Genomic DNA, 19,256 nt, shown 5'->3' on the forward strand with positions numbered 1-19,256 from the left:
CTGGTAAATTTTGACATAAATGTGCCACACTGGCAGCCACTAACCAACAGGGGCTGGGATCAATCTGCATGATGTATCTCGTACAGAACTTGTTAACGCTATGATCTTAGGAATCTAATCACTAATGTGAGGCAGCCTGCAGTACTGACCTCACCATCCATGACCCTTCTTCACAGATGCCCAGACTCAGGCAACCATGAAGTTGTATTCAGAACCTGTAGGTTTAATTTCAGACCCTCAGGATGGCATCTAAGGCCAATCCATGAGCCATTACAACCTCCGCAAGGCATTTAGGACAAATCTCATGATCTCTGCACTGCCAATAATTAAATGTGGCAACCAATGGACTAAATGGTAATACTCATACCCTTACATTCATAGGATTTCTCCCCAGTGTGAATTCTTTCATGCATACTTAGGCATGAGAAAACAGCAAATGCTTTCCCACATTCTTTTTCTTTCTTTGGGGTGGGGAGGGGACGGAGTCTCGCTCTGTCGCCCAGGCTGGAGTGCAGTGGCATGATCTCAGCTCACTGCAAGCTCCGCCTCCTGGGTTCACGCCATTCTCCTGCCTCAGCCTCCCGACTAGCTGGGACTACAGGTGCCCGCCACCAAGCCGGGCTAATTTTTTGTATTTTTAGTAAAAACGGGGTTTCACCGTGTTAGCCAGGGTGGTCTCGATCTCCTGACCTCGTGATCCACCCGCCTTGGCCTCCCAAAGTGCTGGGATTACAGGCGTGAGCCACTGCGCCCGGCCTGCTTTCCCACATTCTTTACATACGAAGGGTTTCTCTCTGGTATGAGTTTGCAGGTGAACGTTAGGGGTGAGGAATACAGAAATGCCTTCCCACATATCTTGCATTTACCTTTCTCCACTGTGAGTTTTCAAATGTTTACTACGATGGGAAGAAGTAATGAAGGTCTTCCCACATTCAACACATTCATAAGGCTTCTCTCCTGTGTGAATTCTTCTATGTTGAGTAAGCGTTGAAGATCTATTGAAGGCTTTCCCACATTCCTTACACTGATAGGGTTTCTCTCCAGTGTGATTTCGTATGTGTATAGCAAGGCCTGTGTATTGAGTGAAGGCTTGGCCACATTCCTTACATTCATAGGGTTTTATTCCAGTGTGAGTTCTTACATGTTGAGTAAGGTGAGTTGATCTAGTGAAGGCTTTCCCACATTCCGTACATTTGTGTGGTTTTATTCCAGTGTGAATTTGAATGTGAACATTAAAGGATGAGGAATTTCTAAAGGATCTTCCACATTCTTTACATTCAAAGGACTTCTCTCCTTTATGAGTTTTCGCATGTGCAGAAAGTTGAGAAAAATTAGTGAAGGATTTCCCACAATTCTTAGTCTTTTCAGATTTCCTTCCAGTATGAACTGCTACACACTGCTTTAGGTGTGAGGAAGGTGTGATGGCTCTCTCACATTCCTGAAATTCACAGAGTTTCTCTCCAATGTGGATTCCCATGTGATTATCAAGGCTTGCAAAATACTTAAAGCCTTTTCCACATTCCTTACATTTGTATGGTTGTCTTCCATTGAGAATTTCAAGATGTACAGCAAGGCCTGGAGTTAAGGTGAAGACTTTTCCACATGGATTAAATTTGGAAAGTTCCTGTCCGATAGAGGCTTCCTTGTGCACACTGAGGACGTCTTTTCCGTAACAATTACCCTCAGAAGTGTTCCCTCCATTGTGAGCTCTCATGTGTGTCTTAAGGCAAAACTGTTCACTGAAGACCTCTCCACAATTCTCACAGAGTTTCCATCCACTGTAGTTTCTTGTCTGCTGAGGAGGGGATAAAGGATTTAAAACATTTTCAGACATATAAAGAGATTTCACCCATCTGAACACATAAACATTATTTTGATGACAATTATTATTTTACTTTTTCATGTTTAATTTTCTTTTTTTTTTTTTTTGAGACAGTCTTCTTCTATCTCCCGGCCTGCAGTACAGTGGTACAATCTCTGCTAACTGCAACCTCCACCTCCCAGGCTCAAGTGATCCTGATGCCTCAGCCTCTTGAGTAGCTGGAAATACAGTTGTGCACTACCGCACTGGGTAATTTTTCTATTTTTTTTGTAGACATGGGTTTTGCCAAGTTGCCCAGGCTGGTCTCAAACTCCTGAGTTCAGGTGAACTGCCTGCCTCGGCCTCCCAAAGAGGTAAGATTACAGGTATGACCCACCATGCATGGCATGTTTCACTTTGTTCAGAGTTGGGGTTTTGCTCCATTGCCTGGGCTTTAGTACACTGCTGTGATCATGGCTCACTGTAACCTCAAATGCCTGGCTGGGTTCAAGTGATCATCCTGCCTTAGCTTCCTGTGTAGCTAGGACTATAGGCATGCATCATCACGCCTGGCCAATCTTTTGATTTATTTATTTATTTATTTTTGAGATGGAGTCTCACACTTTGGCTGGAGTGAACTGTCGCAATTTCAGCTCACTGCAACCTCCGCCTGCTGGGTTCAAGCGGTTCTTCTGCCTGGGCCTCCCGAGTAGTATGTGCAACCACACCCAGCTAATTTTTGTATTTTTACTACAGATGGGATTTCACCATGTTGGCCAGAGTGTTCTCAAACTCCTGACCTTGTGATCTGCCCACCTCAGCCTCCTAAAGTGCTGGGATTAGAGGCGTGAGCCACCGTGCCCGGCCTCAATTTATTTTTATAGAGACAAGGTCTTGCTATGTAGCCTAGGCTGGTCTCAAACTCTTCAAGAAACACCATGTCTCAGCCTCCCAAACTGTTGAGATTACAGCCATGAGCTGCCAAGTCAGCCTACTTAGATAAATCTAATTTTTACAATTTTTCTTCCATGGTCTCATTTCCTACCCTCTTGATTTCTTGCCAGAATTCTATGCCACTAGCTCTAATTGTTCAACACAAACAAACAAACAAACAAAAACACTGTCTTTTTTTGATTGTTGGGGGTGGCTGGAGACAGGGTCTCACTCTGTCACCCAGGCTGTGTACCACGGCACAATCACAGCTCACTGCAGCCTTAATCACCCAGGCTCAAGCCATCATCCTGCCTCAGTCCCCCAGGGAGCCTGGATTACAGATGCATGCCAACATGCCTGGCTAACTTTTTGTTTTTTGTAGACACAGGGTCTCCCTGTTGCCCAGGCTGGTCTTGATCTCCTAGACTCAAGCAATTCTCCTGCCTCAGCTTCCCAAAGTGCTGGGATTACAGGCGTCAGCCATTGCAACCAGCCAAATTGTGTAGATTTTCATGAAACTGTTTAAATCCTCAATGTCTAGTTACATATGTGGGAATGTGTACTTGTCGGTATTTTGAAGTGACAAGTTACACAGGTATGGAACATCACAAAATTCACCACATTCAGACTCTCTCCAGAGACCCTGCTCCCTCAACAGTGCAGGCTACTTCTCTCTCAAGTATCTCTCATTTGTGCTGTTTCTTTTTCACTGCAAACTCCACCTCCCAGGTTTAAGCAATTCTGCCGCAGCCTCCCAGGTAACTGGGATTACAAGTGCCGCCACCAAACCTGGCTAATTTTATATTTTTAGTAGAGACAGAATTTCACCATGTTGGTCAGGCTGGTCTCGAAGTGATCCACTCACCTCGGCGTCCCAAAGTGCTGGGATTACAGGACTCACTTTCTTTTCTGACTTCCCTCTTTTTTTTTTTTTTTTTTTTTGAGATAGAGTCTCACTCGGTCGCCTGGGCTGGAATGCAGTGGTGCAGTCTTGGCTCACCGCAACCTGTGCCTCTGAGTAAGTGATTGTCCTGCCTCAGCTTCCAGAGTAACTGGGATGACAGGTGCCCACCACCACACGCAGCTAATTTTGTATTTTTAGTAGAGATGGAATTTCACCATGCCGGCCAGGCCTGTCTCAAACTCCTGACTTCAAGTGATCCACCTACCTTTGCCTCCTAAAATACTGAGATTACAGGCATGAGCCACCACATCCAGGCTCTTTTTAAAATCAGAGATGGGATCTTGCTATACTGCCTAGGCTGGTCTTGAACTCCTGGGCTCAAATGATGCTCCCACCTCAGCCTCCCAAGTAGCTGGGATTACAGATGTAAACCACACCACTAACTGGGCTGATTTTCTAGAATGGAATTCTCAATCTTTTCTGAGAGAGGAAATTAAGAAATATCCCTCATGGCCTGGCACGGTGGCTCACGCCTGTAATCCCAGTACTTTGAGAGGTTGAGGCAGGTGGATCACGAGGTCAGATCAAGACCATCTTGGCTAACACAGTGAAACCCTGTCTCTACTAAAAATACAATAAATTAGCTGGGCGTGGTGGCACATGCCTTTAGTCCCAGCTACTCGGGAGGCTGAGGCGAGAGAATCGCTTGAACCTGGGAGTTGGAGGTTGCAGTGAGCTGAGATGATGCAACTGCACTTCAGCCTGGCAGAGCGAGATTCTGTCTCAATAAAAAAAAGAAGAAAAAAAGAAATATCCCTCATGAATCTTACCATTTGTATGCCAGTAAATATTTGATTCTTCAAAAAACCCTGCTGAAGTGATGACCGTTTGGTTCTAGGTTGTATTTCCCATTCTGAAGTTAAGCAGAAAAAGAAATCTAAGGGTTTAGAGAAGAAATGTGTTAGTTTAAAATGAGTCATTTGTCTTTGTTTTCAAATTAAACACAATAAGAAAATAAAAGCCACAGGCCAGGCACGGTGGCTCATGGCTGTAATCTCAGCACTTTGGGAAGCCGAGGCGGGTGGATCACAAGGTCAGGAGATCGAGACCATCCTGATCAACGTGGTGAAACCCCATCTCTACTGAAATACAAAAAAAAAAAAAAATTGGCCAGGCATGTTGGTGCGTGCCTGTAGTCCCAGCTACTCGGGAGGCTGTGGCAGGGGAATCACTTGAACCCGAGAGGTGGAAGCTGCAGTGAGCCGAAATTGAACCACTGAACTCCAGCCTGGGTAACAGAACGAGACTCCATTTCAAAAAAAAAAAAAAAAAGAAAAAAGGAAAAAGAAAATAAAAGCAAGAGAACCTTGAGGATTTTGGTATGTCAAAAACTTGGCTATAAGGATGTGGGGTTTATTACACAACTGATGTGTTTAGATAGTTTATTACAAACTGTTTCTGCGAAAACTACAACTGATGGGGAACAGGAAGAGAAGATTATCAGGAAAGGAAAGTAGGAAAGATCAGGATAAAGAGCATATATCAAAATAATAAACTTAACAAAAAAACAGAATAGCTACGCAAGGCTGAGGAAGGAGAATGGCAAGAACCCGGGAGGCGGAGCTTGCAGTGAGTAGAGATTGTGCCACTGTACTCCAGCCTGGGTGACAGAGCGAGACTCCGTCTAAAAAAACAAACAAAAAACAGAACAGGTAGCTTTGTTTGACTAGATGGAAAATAAAAGTCAGAGATATCTGAAAGTCTGAGAAAAATAGCTTAAATCTTCTGAGGAAAAGTGGATTTTTAAAAATCTTTTTTTTTTTTTTTTTTTTGAGTTGAAGTCTCACTGTCGCCCAGGCTGGAGTGCAGTGGCGCAATCTCAGCTCACTGCAACTTCCCCCTCCTGGGTTCAAGTGATTCTACTGCCTCGGCCTCCCGAGTAACTGGGACTACAGGCGTGTGCCACCGTGCCCGACTAATTTTTTGCATTTTTAGTACAGACAAGGTTTCACCGCGTTAGCCAGGCTGGTCTTGATTTCCTGACCTCGTGATCTGCCCACCTCAGCCTGGGATTACAGGCGTGAACCACCATGACTGGCCTAGTCTTTATTTTTAGGATTTTTTTTTTAGAGATGAGGTTTCACAACGTTGCCAATGCTAGCATCAAACTCCCAAGCTCCAGCAATTCTCCCACCTCAGCCTCCCAAGTATCTGGGACTACAGGTGCAGGCCACCATGCCAAGCAAAGTGATGTTACTTACCCACAGAGGCCAGATTCATGTAGTTCTCCAGCATCACATCTCTGTAAAGGTATTTCTGAGTTGTGTCCAGTAAAACCCACTCCTCTGGGGTGAACTCCACAGCCACATCATCAAACGTTACTGAATCCTAAATCAAACACATGCTGGTTTGAGCCAATGAACACTTCCACCAGTGCTCACTGGAGAATGAGGAAGGGGAACCTTATACTCACTTATACGTGGTTCTCAGGTCTCCCATGATCTACTCCAGGGTTTAATGTCTCAGGAGCTCTTGTGTCTAAACACTCAAGGTTGACCTCCTACAGGCATATGCCTTGAACAGCTCCCCCCCCTTTTTTTTTTTTTTTTGGTGACAGAGTTTTGTTCTTTTTGCCCAGGCTGGAGTGCAATGGCGCAATCTCGGCTCAGTAGAACCTCCACCTCCTAAGTTCAAGTGATTCTCATGCCTCAGCCTCCCGAGTAGCTGGGATTACAGGCACACAACACCATGCCTGGCTAATTTTTGTACTTTTAGTAGAGATGGGGTTTCACCACATTGGCCAGACTGGTCTCAAACTTCTGACCTCAGGTGATCCGCCCACCTTGGCCTCCCAAAATGCTGGGATTATAGGCGTGAGCCACCTTGCCCATCTGAACAGCACTTCATAAAAATTTTTTAAAATCTTTTTTGTCTGATCTATTTATTTTTAATTTTTAATATTTTTTAAAAATTTTAGAATTTTAATTTTTGATTAGAACACTACTTCCTAAACATGAATTTTTATCTATCTAGCATCTATCTATCTATCCAATCTGTTTGTTTATTTACATATAAAGATACGGTCCCACTGTGTTGCCGAGGCACAATTGCTGCTTACTGCAGCTTCGATCTCCTGGGCTGAAGTGTTCCTCCCACCCCAGCCTTTTGAATAGCTGGAATTACAGGCATGAGTCACTGCACATTGCTTACACTTTATCTCAGCACAACCAGGTTAGGAGCTCTTCCTGTCCCATTGGTCTCTATGTAGCACACTCCTGAGCACACTGCAGATACCTGATAAATGCTGATGAGTAAACAAATTATTTGATAAAAGGACACTTTCATCTGCCTTATCACCTGTCACCCCACCCAGCCATGTAAGAAAGATGCAGTTGGCACCATGAAAGTCATGCTTAAGTAGTAATTACTGAGTTACCGGGATGATTTTCAAGTTAACACTTTATGTACAGGAGATTTCATTTCCTGGGGAAATTCATCTGGGGACTCAGTCCTTGAGTAAGGCTTCATTTGCTCTAAGAAAACTCCGGAGATGAGTCTGTCTAGAAGGAAATGTGTCTATTGGATGTAAGTATGTCATTTTGTATAATGGTACACTGTCTGTTTACCTGATAAGAATTTGCCAGGTAGTCCTCCACCATCCTTTCTACCTTCGTCTTTTCTTCAAAAGGGCAGACTGGTTCCCTGGAAAAAAACCCTAGTGGAAAAGTAAGAAGGCAATGAGAAGCCAGAGCTGCCCATCCTAACCACATTCTCATGCCTAGAAGTCATTCCATCCTAGCTTGAAATTCCCATATACTCCTGCACACTCGAGAAAACTGCACACACGCAACACTGCCATGAAATGCCATAGTAGTCCTGTGTCAGCTAGACCCAGAAAAGCAGATGTGGGCCGAGCTGCCTGTTGGGTAAAGGGTAATAGTTTCATTTTACAAGAAAACTTACACCCTGAAAAATGTGACTCTCTATCTGCCCATAGTAGTAATACTCATGAAGCTTATGTAGCATTTCCTAAGGCACACAAACCAGGGCTGAATTCTAAAACAGCATCCTGGCTGGGCACAGTGGCTCATGCCTGTAATCCCAACATTCTGGGAGGCCAAGGCTGGCAAATCACTTGAGGTCAGGCATTCAAGACCAGTCTGGCCAACATGGCAAAATCCCGTCTCCACTAAAAAAAAAAAAAAAAAAATTACAGGAGGGTGAGGCAGAGAATTGCTTGAACCTGGGAAGTGGAGGTTGCAATGAGTTGAGATCATGCAACTGCACTTCAGCCTGGGTGACAGAGTGAGACTCCGTCTCAGAACAAACAAACAAACAAAAATTAGCTGGGCAAGGTGATGCGTGCTTGTGGTCCCAGCTACTTGGGAAGCTGAGGCAAGAGAATTGCTTGAATCCAGGAGGCAGAGGTTGCAGTGAGCCAAGATTACACCACTGCACTCCAGCCTGGGTGACAGAGCAAGATTCTGTCTCAAAAAAATAAATAAATATAAATATAATAAAACAGCATTCTGTGTCTCACGTCAATTCCTTGTAAAAGAACTGGCAGCGGCCGGGCACGGTGGCTGATGCCTGTAATCCCAATACTTGGGAGGCCAAAGTGGGTAAATCACCTGAGGTCGGGAGTTCAACACCAGCCTGACCAACATGGAGAAACCCGTCTCTACTAAAAATACAAAATTAGGCTGTAGTCCCAGTGACTTGGGCGGGTGAGGCAGGAGAATTGCTTGAACCCAGGAGGTGGAGGTTGCGGTGAGCTGAGATCGCGCCTTTGCACTATAGTCTGGGCAACAAGAGCAAAACTCCATCTAGAAGAAGAAGGAAAAAAAAAAAAAAAAAGCAGCATACCTGTTCAGGCCCAGCTCACTGGACTCTTATGTTGTAGAGGGCGACCTAAAGCAGAATCTCTGAAAAAGAGCATCAACAAGGACTTACCAAGGGACAAATCAATGGCTGACATCCTCTGAACCTGATGGTGAGGTGTGCCTCAATGCTGTCTTCCTTGATGCCAAGATCGCCTCAGGACAGCTTACGAATCTAGGTGAATAGAGGCAATCCCATTCTTCTCTGTACAGGGTTATCTGAGGTCCTGTTCACACCAATCACCAAACAATAAGCATCAAACATAAGTCACTGAATATTACGCATCAGATTTCTCTCTGCAGGTGACAGATGTGAAAGCCACCAAAAACTGTACACTTGGTATCACCACTCAGTAATGATAGCATTAATAACAGCAACTGACATTTACTGAGGACTAGTGTGTCAGAAGTAGCTCTGGTAGCTTTACATATACGTGCTCACTTATCATAACCATCCTTCCCAATAGCTATCATTACCTCTATCTATCTATGAACCTATCTATTGAGATAGGGTCTCACTCTGTTGCCCGGGTTTAAGTGCAATGGCATAATCACAGCACTCTGTAGCCTAGACCTTCCGGGCTCAAGTGATCGCTCCCACCTCAGCCTCCTGAATAGCTGGGACCACAGGTGTGCATCATCAAGCCTTATTATTTTATTATTATTATTGTTATTTTGAGACAGAGTCCTACTGTTGTCCAGGCTGAAATGCAGTGGCATGATCTGGACTCACTGCACCCTCTGCCTCCCAGGTTCAAGCGATTATCAGGCCTCAGCCTCCTGAGTAGCTGGGATTACAGGCATGCACAATGATGCCTGGCTAATTTTTATTTATTTATTTATTTGGCAGAGTCTTGCTCTGCCGCCCAGGCTGGAGCGCAGTGGCGTGATATCTGCTCACTGCAAGCTCTGCCCCTTGCATTCATGCCATTCTCCTGCCTCAGCCTCCCGGGTAGCTGGGACTACAGGTGCCCGCCACCATGCCTGGCTAATTTTTTTGTATTTTTAGTACAGACGGGGTTTCACCGTGTTAACCAGGATGGTCTCAATCTCCTGACCTAGTGATCCGCCCACCTTGGCCTCCCAAAGTGCTGGGATTACAGGCGTGAGCCACCGCGCCTGGCCGATGCCTGGCTAATTTTAGAGACAGGGTTTCGCTATGTTGGCCAGGCTGGTCTCGAACTCCCGTCCTCAAGTGATTCTCCCACTTCAGCCCCCGAAGTAGCTGGGACTACAGGTGCACACCACTGGGTCCGGCTACTTTTTTGTATTTTTAGTAGAGACAGGGTTTCACCAGGTTGCCTAGGCTGGTCTCAAACTCCTGGGCTCAAACAATCCTCCCACCTTGGCCTCCCAAAGTGCTGGGATAATAAGCATGAGCCACCATGCCTGGCCCATTACCTCTATTTAATACTGGAAAAAACCTACATTCAAATAATCCTAGTAATTGGTCTGATATTTAATCCTACAGCCTGATCTCCTGTGGATGCTGTTACCCCCGAGGATGACCAGAAGACAGTTCAGACCTGCACAGAACAATTCAGCAGTCACCAGCCACGTGTTATTGATAACTTCATTATGTACCTAAGATGACTGAAGAACAGAATTTAAAATATTCAAAAGATGGCCAGGCGCAGTGGCTCACAAGTGTAATCTCAGTACTTTGGGAGGCTGAGGCAGGCAGATCACCTGACGTCAGGAGTTCAAGACCAGCCTGGCCAACACAGCAAACTCCCGTCTCTGCTAAAAATACAAAAATCAGCCGGGCATGGCAGCACGTGACTGTAATCCCAGCTACTCAGGAGGCTGAGGCAGGAGAATTGCTTGATCCCGGGAGGCAGAGATTGCAGTGAGCCGAGATCACGCCACTGCACTCCAGCCTGGGACATAGAGTGAGGCTCCGTCTCAGAATAAAAGAAAATAGAGCCGGGTGCAGTGGCTCGCGCCTGTAATCCCAGCACTTTGGGAGGCTGAGGCGATGAATCACAGGTCAGGAGATCGAGACCATGCTGCCTAACACAATGAAACCCTGTCTCTACTAAAAATACAAAAAAATTAGCTGAGCGTGACAGCATGCACCTGCAGTCCCAGCTACTAGGGAGGCTGAGGCAGGAGAATTGTTTGAACCTGTTTGAACCTTGCAGTGAGCCAAGATCACGCCACTGCTCTCTAGCCTGGGAGACAGCGAGACTCCATCTCAAAAAAAGAAAAGAAAAGAAAATATAGACAATAAAGAGAGTGGCCTTGAGCTGACGCCATATTCTGGGGACCCAAAAGACCACTGTGGGCCACTACCAAAGTGGAAGCTTATGGTAGTCAGGTGGCAGATGGTGACTTAACACTTGTACTTATTGAGGGCCCACTTGAACTATGGACCCCTTCCATGATTATTTCCCCAGTTCCTGAATATATAATTGAAATACATGAATTTTTGGGTACTAGCAGCATCCCTAAAATTGGCTATCTGATTAGTAAGGCGAGGAACATTATGGTAGAAAATGAAAACTAAAGGCATTCGGAATTCCCCATCCCCTAAGATAATAAACTAGAAGTGAAACCTTCCTGTGGAACTGCAAAGAATAATGTCACCATAAAGGACTTGAAAGACCCCAGGGTCATGAAACTCACTACATCTTCATTATCATTAAACACACTACTCCGCCTTGTGCAGAAGTCACATGGATCTTGGAGAATGACTGGACTACCATAAACTTAATCACATGGTCACCCCAATTGTAGCTGTTGTCCTTTTTACTTGTCGGGGGGAGCAGAGTCTCACTCTGTTACCCAGGCTGGAGTGCAGTGGTACAATCTTGGCTCACTGCAACCTCCGCCTCCTGGGTTCAAGCGATTCTCCTGCCTTAGCCTTCCGAGTAGGTGGCACTACAGCGTGTGCCACCATGAGTGGCTAAGTTTTGTATTTTTAGTAAAGATGGGGTTTCACTATATGGGCTAGGCTGGTCTTGAACTCCTGACCTCAAGTAATTTGCCCGCCTTGGCCTCCCAAGGTGCTGGGATTACAGGTGTGAGCCACCGGGCCTGGCCAGCTGTTGTTCTAAATGTAGTATCTTTACTGAAAAGAATGAACACAACAGTTGGCACTTGGTATACAACTAATGTAGATAATCGCCTTATCTCTATGCCAATTTGAAAAAACAGCCAGAATTGGCCGGGTGCGGTGGCTCACGCCTGTAATCCCAGCACTTTGGGAGGCCGAGGCGGGTGGATCACGAGGTCAGGAGATCGAGATCATCCTGGCTAACGTGGTGAAATCTCGTCTCTACTAAAAATACAAAAAAAAGAAAAAAAAAAATTAGCTGGGCATGGTGGTGGGCGCCTGTAGTCCCAGCTACTCGGGAGGCTGAGGCAGGAGAATGGTGTGAACCTGGGAGGAGGAGCTTGCGGTGAGCCGAGATTTCGCCACTGCACTCCAGCCTGGGAGACAGAGCAAGACTCTGTCTCAAAAAAGAAAAAAGAAAAAACAGCTACAATCACTCATGGCCTCCAGACTGCATAAATTCTCCTTTCTGTTCACTTCCAAAATATAGTCCTCAATGTTCCTGACATTCCAAAAATCATCACACTGGTTGTGTAGATTTTTTTTTTTTTTTTTGAGACAGAGTCTCACTCTTGTTGCCCAGGCTGGGGTGACAAGTAGCATGATCTCTGTTCACTGCAGCCTCCACCACTGTAGCTGTTGTTCTTTTTTTTTTTTTCTGAGATGGAACATTCCAACATTATCTTGTACATTTCTTGCACTGTTTAGCCCATGAATGTAATCATATATGTGATCTAAGGACTTCTGGGTTTCTGCTGTTTTTGAAAAGTTTCTCAGGGCCGGGTGTGGTGGCTCACACCTGTAATCCCAGCACTTTGGGAGGCTAATGCAGGTGGATCACCTGAGGTCAGAAGTTCAAAACCAGTCGGGAGCGGTGGCTCACACCTGTAACCCCAGCACTCTGGGAGGCCAAGGCGGGTGGATCACAAGGTCAGGAGATCGAGACCATCCTGGCTAACACGCTGAAACCCCATCTCTACTAAAAATACAAAAAATTAGCTCGGTGTGGTAGCACATGCCTGTATTCCCAGCTACTCAGGAGACTGAGGCAGGAGAATCACTTGAACCCGGGAGGCGGAGGGGTGGAGGTTGCAGTGAGTGGAGATTATACCATTCCACTCCAGCCTGGGCGACAACGTGAGACTCCATCTCAAAAAAAAAAAAAATCTCATTACTTCTTTCAGTAATTTCCCATTTGCTTTTTCTATTCTCTCATTCTAGAATGCCTTGTAGCTGGATATTGAAACTTTTTGCTTAACTCATATGTTATTTAATTTACATCCTTTCCAGCACTCTTCTTTTTAAATTGAATCCTGTGAAAAATTCCTTAACTTAATCTTTGAGATCTTTCTTCTTTTTGAATTTGAGTAGTTATTGCTATGAATTTCCCTCCTGGCACTGCTTTCACTGTATCTGTCCATTCAGGCTGCTATAACAAAATACCACAGGCTGGTGGTTAATAAACAACACAAATTTATTTCTCCCAGTTCTGGAGATTAGGTCAAAGATCAAGGTACAGTCAGATTCAGTATCAGGTGAAGGCCCTTTTCCTGGTTCACAGACAGCCATCTTCTTGAAGTAACCACATACAGAAGTGGCATAGGATCTCTTTGGGGTGTCTTCTGTGAGGGGATAATCCCATTCTGCAGAGCCCTCATGACCTCATCACGTCCCAAAGTTCCCAGCTCCTATTACAATCACTTTGGGAGTTAAGATGTCAACATATGCAAGTTTGAGGAGACAAAAATTTAGACCACAGCAACATCTCATAAATTTTGGTATGCCATGTCTTCGTTTTCATTTTTCTCAAGATGTTTTCCAATTTCCCTTATGGTTTCTTGCTTCACCCACTGGTTGGTAAGGAGTGTGTTGCTTATAATAAAACATATTTGTGGGCTGGGCTTGGTGGCTCATGCCGGTCATCCCAGCACTTTGGGAGGCCAAGGCGGGAGGATTATCTGAGGTCGAGAGTTAGAGACCAGCCTGACCAACATAGGGAAACCCTGTCTGTAGTAAAAATACAAAAAAATAGCTGGGTGTGGTGGTGGCACATGCCTGTAATCCCAGCTACTCAGGAGGCTAAGGTGGGAAAATCACTTGAACTCAGGAGGCAGAGGTTGCAGTGAGCCGAGGTCGCGGAACTGCACATCAGCCTGGGCAACAAGAGCAAAACTCCATCTCAAAAACCAACCAACAAACAAACAAAACAAACAAACAAACAAACAAACAAACATATTTGTGAATTTTCCAGTTTTCCTTCTGCTTTTCACTTCTTGTTTCATTCTATGTGTTTGGAAATGGTACTTTGTATTTCAGTCTTCCACATTTCATTAAGACTTGTTTTGTGGCCTAACATATGGTTTCTCCTGGAAACTATTCCACATATGCTTGAGGAAAATGTGTTCTCTTCTGTTGTTGGGTGGGTTGTGCCTGTTAGAGCCAACTTGTCCTCTTTCCTTTTTGATATTATTGGGTGGCTGTCCTACCTATTAAATTGAAAGTGGTACATTGAGGTCTCCAATTGTTATGCAGAACTGTCTATTTTTCCCTTTAATTTTGCCAATATTTACTTCATGTATTTTAGGCTCTGATGTTTGATACATATGTTTATACCTTTTTTATCTTCTTGATGAATTTTACCTTCTATTAATATGTACTGTCATTCACTGTCTCTTCTATCAGCTTTTGACAACAAGTTTACTTTGCCTGATATTAGTGCATCCAGCCAAGTTCTCTTTAGGTTACTATTTGCATGGAATTATCTTTTTCCATTATTTAACTTTCAACCTTTTTTGTCTTTAGATCTAAAGTGAAGGACAGTTGGGCGTGGTAGCTCACACCCGTAATCCCAGCACTTTGGAAGGCCTGGGCAGGTGGATCACCTGAGGTCAGGAGTTCGAGACCAGCCTGGTCAACATGGTGAAACCCTTTCTCTACTAAAAATACAAAAATTAGCTGGGCGTCGTGGTGGGCACCTGTAATCCCAGTTACTCGGGATACTGATGCAGGGAGAATTGCTTGAACCCAGAAGGTGGAGGTTTCAGTGAACCGAGATCTCATCATTGCACTCCAGCCTGGGCGACAGAGTGAGACTGCATCTCAAAAACAAACAAACAAACAAAAAACCAAACCAAAATGAACAGTGAAAGAAAATATACAGTTGGATTGTGTATTTTAATCCATTTTGCCAAATAATGCCCTTAGATTGAAGAAGTTAACTCATAAACCCTTCATATAATTACCAATAAAAAAGACTTACTTTGCCACTTTGTTACTTGTTTTCTGTATGTCTTACAGCTTTTTTGTCCGTCATTTTCGAAATTACTGCTTTTTTTGTTAATTTTTTTGTAGTGATGTATTTTTTTCTTCTCATTTTGTGTATATTCTATTGATATTTCCTCTATATTTACCATGGGGATTAAATATAACATCCTAACATCCTAACATCCACTGCACGGTCCACTTTTCCAGGCCTCACTCCTCTCCCATGCTATTCTTACTACAATAGAGGGAAAATTCTACTTAGGGGAATTTTAAAAGCAATTAAACTTTTCAACCACAGAAACTGAGAGGCCACAAGCCGTCATGGACAGTAAGACACATGGAAAGGCAATCTCATTTTCATGCCATTCATTTCAATTTCTCTGCTAGTATGAATTCTCTTGTGTGATTCAAGTGATTCTCCTGCCTCAGCTTCCCAAGTAGCTGGCAGAGGCTCATACCTGTAATTGCAGCACTTTGGGAGGCCGAGGGGGGTGGATCACAAGGTCAAGAGATCAAAAACAACCTGGCCAACATGGTGAAACCCCGTCTCTACTGAAAATACAAACATTAGCTGGGCGTGGTGGTGTGTGCCTGAAGTCCCAGATACTCAGGAGGCTGAGGTTGGAGAATCTTGAACCCAGGAGGCGGAGTTGCAGTGAGCCAAGATTGTACCACTGCACTCCAGCCTGGGGACAGAGCAAGACTCTGTCTTATTTAAAAAAAAAAAAAAAAAAAAAAAGGGTTTCTGTGGCTACAAAGAAGTGAAAAAAACTCCAAGGAGATGGTAAGAGAATCAAATTTCCATATCCACGACACCTTTCTCCTTAATCTGCTCAGCACCAAGAATGTGGAAAATTTCTACCAATTCACAGTTTCTACACTGGAAAAAACTGAGATCAAGGTGGACAACCACCTTCTCCACCATCTTAGGTTTCCTGGTAAAAGATCAGTCCCTCCCTGTCTCAACCCACAGGAAGCATCACACAAGTATCTAAAGGGAGAAACATCCCTGAGGACATCCAGGGACAAAGAAGGGAGGCAGGACTACTATCCCCAGCCCTGGAAACTCTGTTTTCTAACTTGGCCAAAGGAGAAGTCAAATCAGAGTGGCTGTTCAGGTGCAGCATACTGTAGGGGTATTCTACACAGGTCCCTGGGCAGAACACACAGCCAGCCTTCCCACATCGTTGGGATATGCCCTTTGGGACTCCCCAATTCTGGATGGGCAGTATTCTTGACTGTTTGTAGAACAGAAGCAAACCCGGGTTTAAGATTCCATCTAGTGCTGAAAAGGAGGCAGTGACCTAGGGAAATTTTAAAGAAAGGAAATCATTTTGGGAGGCCGACACAGGCAGATGGCTTGAGCTCAGGAGTTCAAGACCAGCCTGGGCAACATGATGAAAACCTGTCTCTACTAAAAAGTACAAAAAGTAGCCAGATACTGAGGTGGGAGGATTGCTTCAAGCATGGGAGGTAGAGGCTGCAGTAAGCCATGATCGCATCACTGCACTCCAGGCTAGGTCACAGAGAGAGCAAGCTTGTCTAAAAAAAGAAAAGAAAAGAAAAGAAAAAACCAAAAGAATTTAAGAGGCTGGGTGCTATGGCTCATGCCTGTAATTCCAACATTTTGGGAGGCCAAGGCGGGTGGATCACCGGAGGTCAGGAGTTTGAGACCAGCCTGATCAACATGGAAAAACCCCGTCTCTACTAAAAATACAAAATTAGACAGGCGTAGTGGCGCATGCCTGTAATCCCAGCTATGGGAGGCTGAGGCAGGAGAATTGCTTGAACCTCGGAGGCAGAGGTTGTAGTGAGCCGAGATCGCAATATTGCGCTCCAGCCTGGGCAACACGAACAAAGTTCCATCCCAAAAAAACAAAAACATTACACAATGGAACATTGTTTTGGTTTTGGTATGTTGACAAACCAAAATCTATGGGATAAAAGCAGTACTAGCGGAGAAGTTTATGGCAATAAACAGGTACAGAAAAAAGTTGAAAAATTAAAAAAAAAAAAAACACCTAATGATACCCCTTAAGATACTAGAAAAGCAAAAACAAACCAGATTCAAAATTAGTAGAACAAAAGAATAAAGACCAGAGCCAAAATAAACAAAGTTGAGAATAAAAAACAATACAGAAGATCAATACAACGTAAAGTTGATTACTTGAAAAGATAAACAAAATCAGCCTTCGGCTAGACTAAGAGGAAAAAAAATGACCAAAAAAAATAAAAAATGAAAAAGAAAACAGAACAGAAACCACAGAAATACAGCCAATCATTAGAAACTAGTATGAAAAACTATATGCCAACAAATTTAAAAGCCTGGAAGAAATGGACAAATTCTTGGGTGCATACAACTACCAAGATCGAACCATGAAGAAAGAGAAAACCTCAACACACCAATAACAAGAATGAAGCCACAACAAAATGAATCCCATGAAAGAGAAGCCCAGGACCTGACGGCTTCCCTGCTAAATCCTACCGAAAACTTAAAGAACTAACACCAACACTACTTGAACTCCTCAAAAAAAATTGAAGAGGAGAGAATATTTCCAAACTTAGTCTACGAGGTAAGTATTATTCTCATATCAAAACCCAGACAAGACCACAACAACAACAACAACAAAATACAGGCCAATATCACTGATGAACATACCTGCAAAAATTCTCACCAAAATACCAGCAAACCAAATTCAACACATTAAGAAAATAATTCACCACAATCAAGTGAAATTCATCCTAGATTTACAAGGATGGTTCAACATATGCAAATCAATAAATGTGACATACCAAATTAACAGAACCAAGAACAAAAACCATATGAGATTTCCACAGATGCTGAAACACCATTCAATAAAATTCAATATCCCTTTTTGACAAAAGTCCCCAACAAACTGTGTACAGAAGGAATATACCTCAAAATAATAAAGGTCATATATGACAAACCCACATCCAACATCATACTGAACAGGGAAAAACTGAAAGTCTTTCCTCTGAGATCTCGAATGAACAAGGATGTCCAGTTTTACCACTTTTATTCAACATAACACTAGAAGTTCTAGCCAGAGCAATGAGGCAAGAGGAACAAATAAAGGGCATCCCAACTACAAAAGAAGCCAAATTAGCCTTGTTTGCCAATGACATGACCTTTTTCTCCTTAGAAACAGGGTCTCCCTCTGTTGCCCAGGCTGGAGTGCAGCTGTGATCACAGCTCACTGCAGCCTTGATCTCCTGGGCTCAAGTGATACTCCTGCCTCAGCCTCCCGAATGGCTAGAACCACAGGCATGTGTGACAATGCTAACTTTTCTTTTTTTTTCTTTTTTAGAGATTAGGGGCAGAGGGGTCCTCAATATATTACCCAGGTTGGCCTTGAACTCCTGATTTCAAGTGATCCTCTTGTTTTGACCTCCTAAAGTGCTGGGATTACAGGCATGAGCCACCATGCTCAGCTGACACAATCTTATATTTAGAAAAACCTGAAGACTCCACCAAAAACCTGTTAGAACTGATAAACGAATTCAGTAAAGGTTCAGGACACAAAATCAACATACAAAAAATCAGTTGCATTTATATACGCCAATGGTGAACAATCTAAAAAAGAAATCAAGGAAGTAATCGCATTTACAATAGCTGCAAAGACTATAAAATGCCAGCACCAGGCAGATGACTCACAACTGTAATCCCAGAATTCTGGGAGGCTGAGGTGGGAGGACTGCTTGAGCCCAGCAGTTCAAGACCAGCCTGGGCAACATGGCACGGCTCGGTCTCTATTAAAAAAAAAAAAAAAAAAAAAAAAAAATTAGCCAGGCATGACGGCACACACCTGTAGATCCGGCTACTCAAAAGAGGCTGAGGCAGGAGGACCCCTTGAGCCCAGGAGTTCAAGGCTGCTGCATGAGCTACGATTGCACCACTGTACTCCAGCCTGGGCAACAAAATGAGATTCCACCTATGAAAAAAAGAGAAAATAAAAAGTAACTAAAAGTGTGAAGGAGCTATACAAGGAAAACTGTAAAACACTGATGAAACAAACTGTAGAGGATACAGAAAAAATGGAAAGCTATCCCATGCTTCTGGATTAGAAGAATATTGTTAAAATGACAATACTACCCAAAGCAATTTACAATTAAGAGAAACCCTTATCAAAATACCAATGACATTCATCACAAAAATAGAAAAAAAATCCTAAAATTTATATGCAACCACAAAAGACTTCACACAGCCAAACAAATACTGACCAAAAAGAACAAAGCTGGAATCATCACGCTGCCTGACTTCAAAATACACTGCAAAGCTATCATAACCAAAACACACACACACACACACACACAGAGATCAATGGAGGAGAACAGAGAACCTAAATACAAATCTACACATTTACAGACAACTCATTTTCTTTTTTTTTTTTTTTT

At 43.7% G+C, this 19,256-nt stretch overlaps 1 protein-coding gene across 1 annotated transcript in view; it reads right to left on the reverse strand.

The window, feature by feature from the left end:
* Positions 1-201: 201 nt before the first annotated feature.
* The window catches only part of LOC105535463 (zinc finger protein 562), a 25,738-nt gene continuing 6,683 nt past the window's right edge, over positions 202-19,256 (reverse strand). The window contains exons 2-7 of the mRNA XM_011974566.1: positions 8,592-8,745; positions 7,265-7,353; positions 5,900-6,026; positions 4,469-4,575; positions 769-1,795; positions 202-448 (exon numbers count right to left, since the gene is read on the reverse strand). Coding sequence (XP_011829956.1) covers positions 863-1,795; positions 4,469-4,575; positions 5,900-6,026; positions 7,265-7,353; positions 8,592-8,616 — 1,281 coding nt within the window. The 5' untranslated portion in view covers positions 8,617-8,745 and the 3' untranslated portion in view covers positions 202-448; positions 769-862. The remainder of the gene's footprint in view (positions 449-768; positions 1,796-4,468; positions 4,576-5,899; positions 6,027-7,264; positions 7,354-8,591; positions 8,746-19,256) is intronic.

This window comes from Mandrillus leucophaeus, unplaced genomic scaffold (assembly GCF_000951045.1).
Source record: "Mandrillus leucophaeus isolate KB7577 unplaced genomic scaffold, Mleu.le_1.0 Scaffold1463, whole genome shotgun sequence".
Lineage (NCBI taxonomy): Eukaryota > Metazoa > Chordata > Mammalia > Primates > Cercopithecidae > Mandrillus > Mandrillus leucophaeus.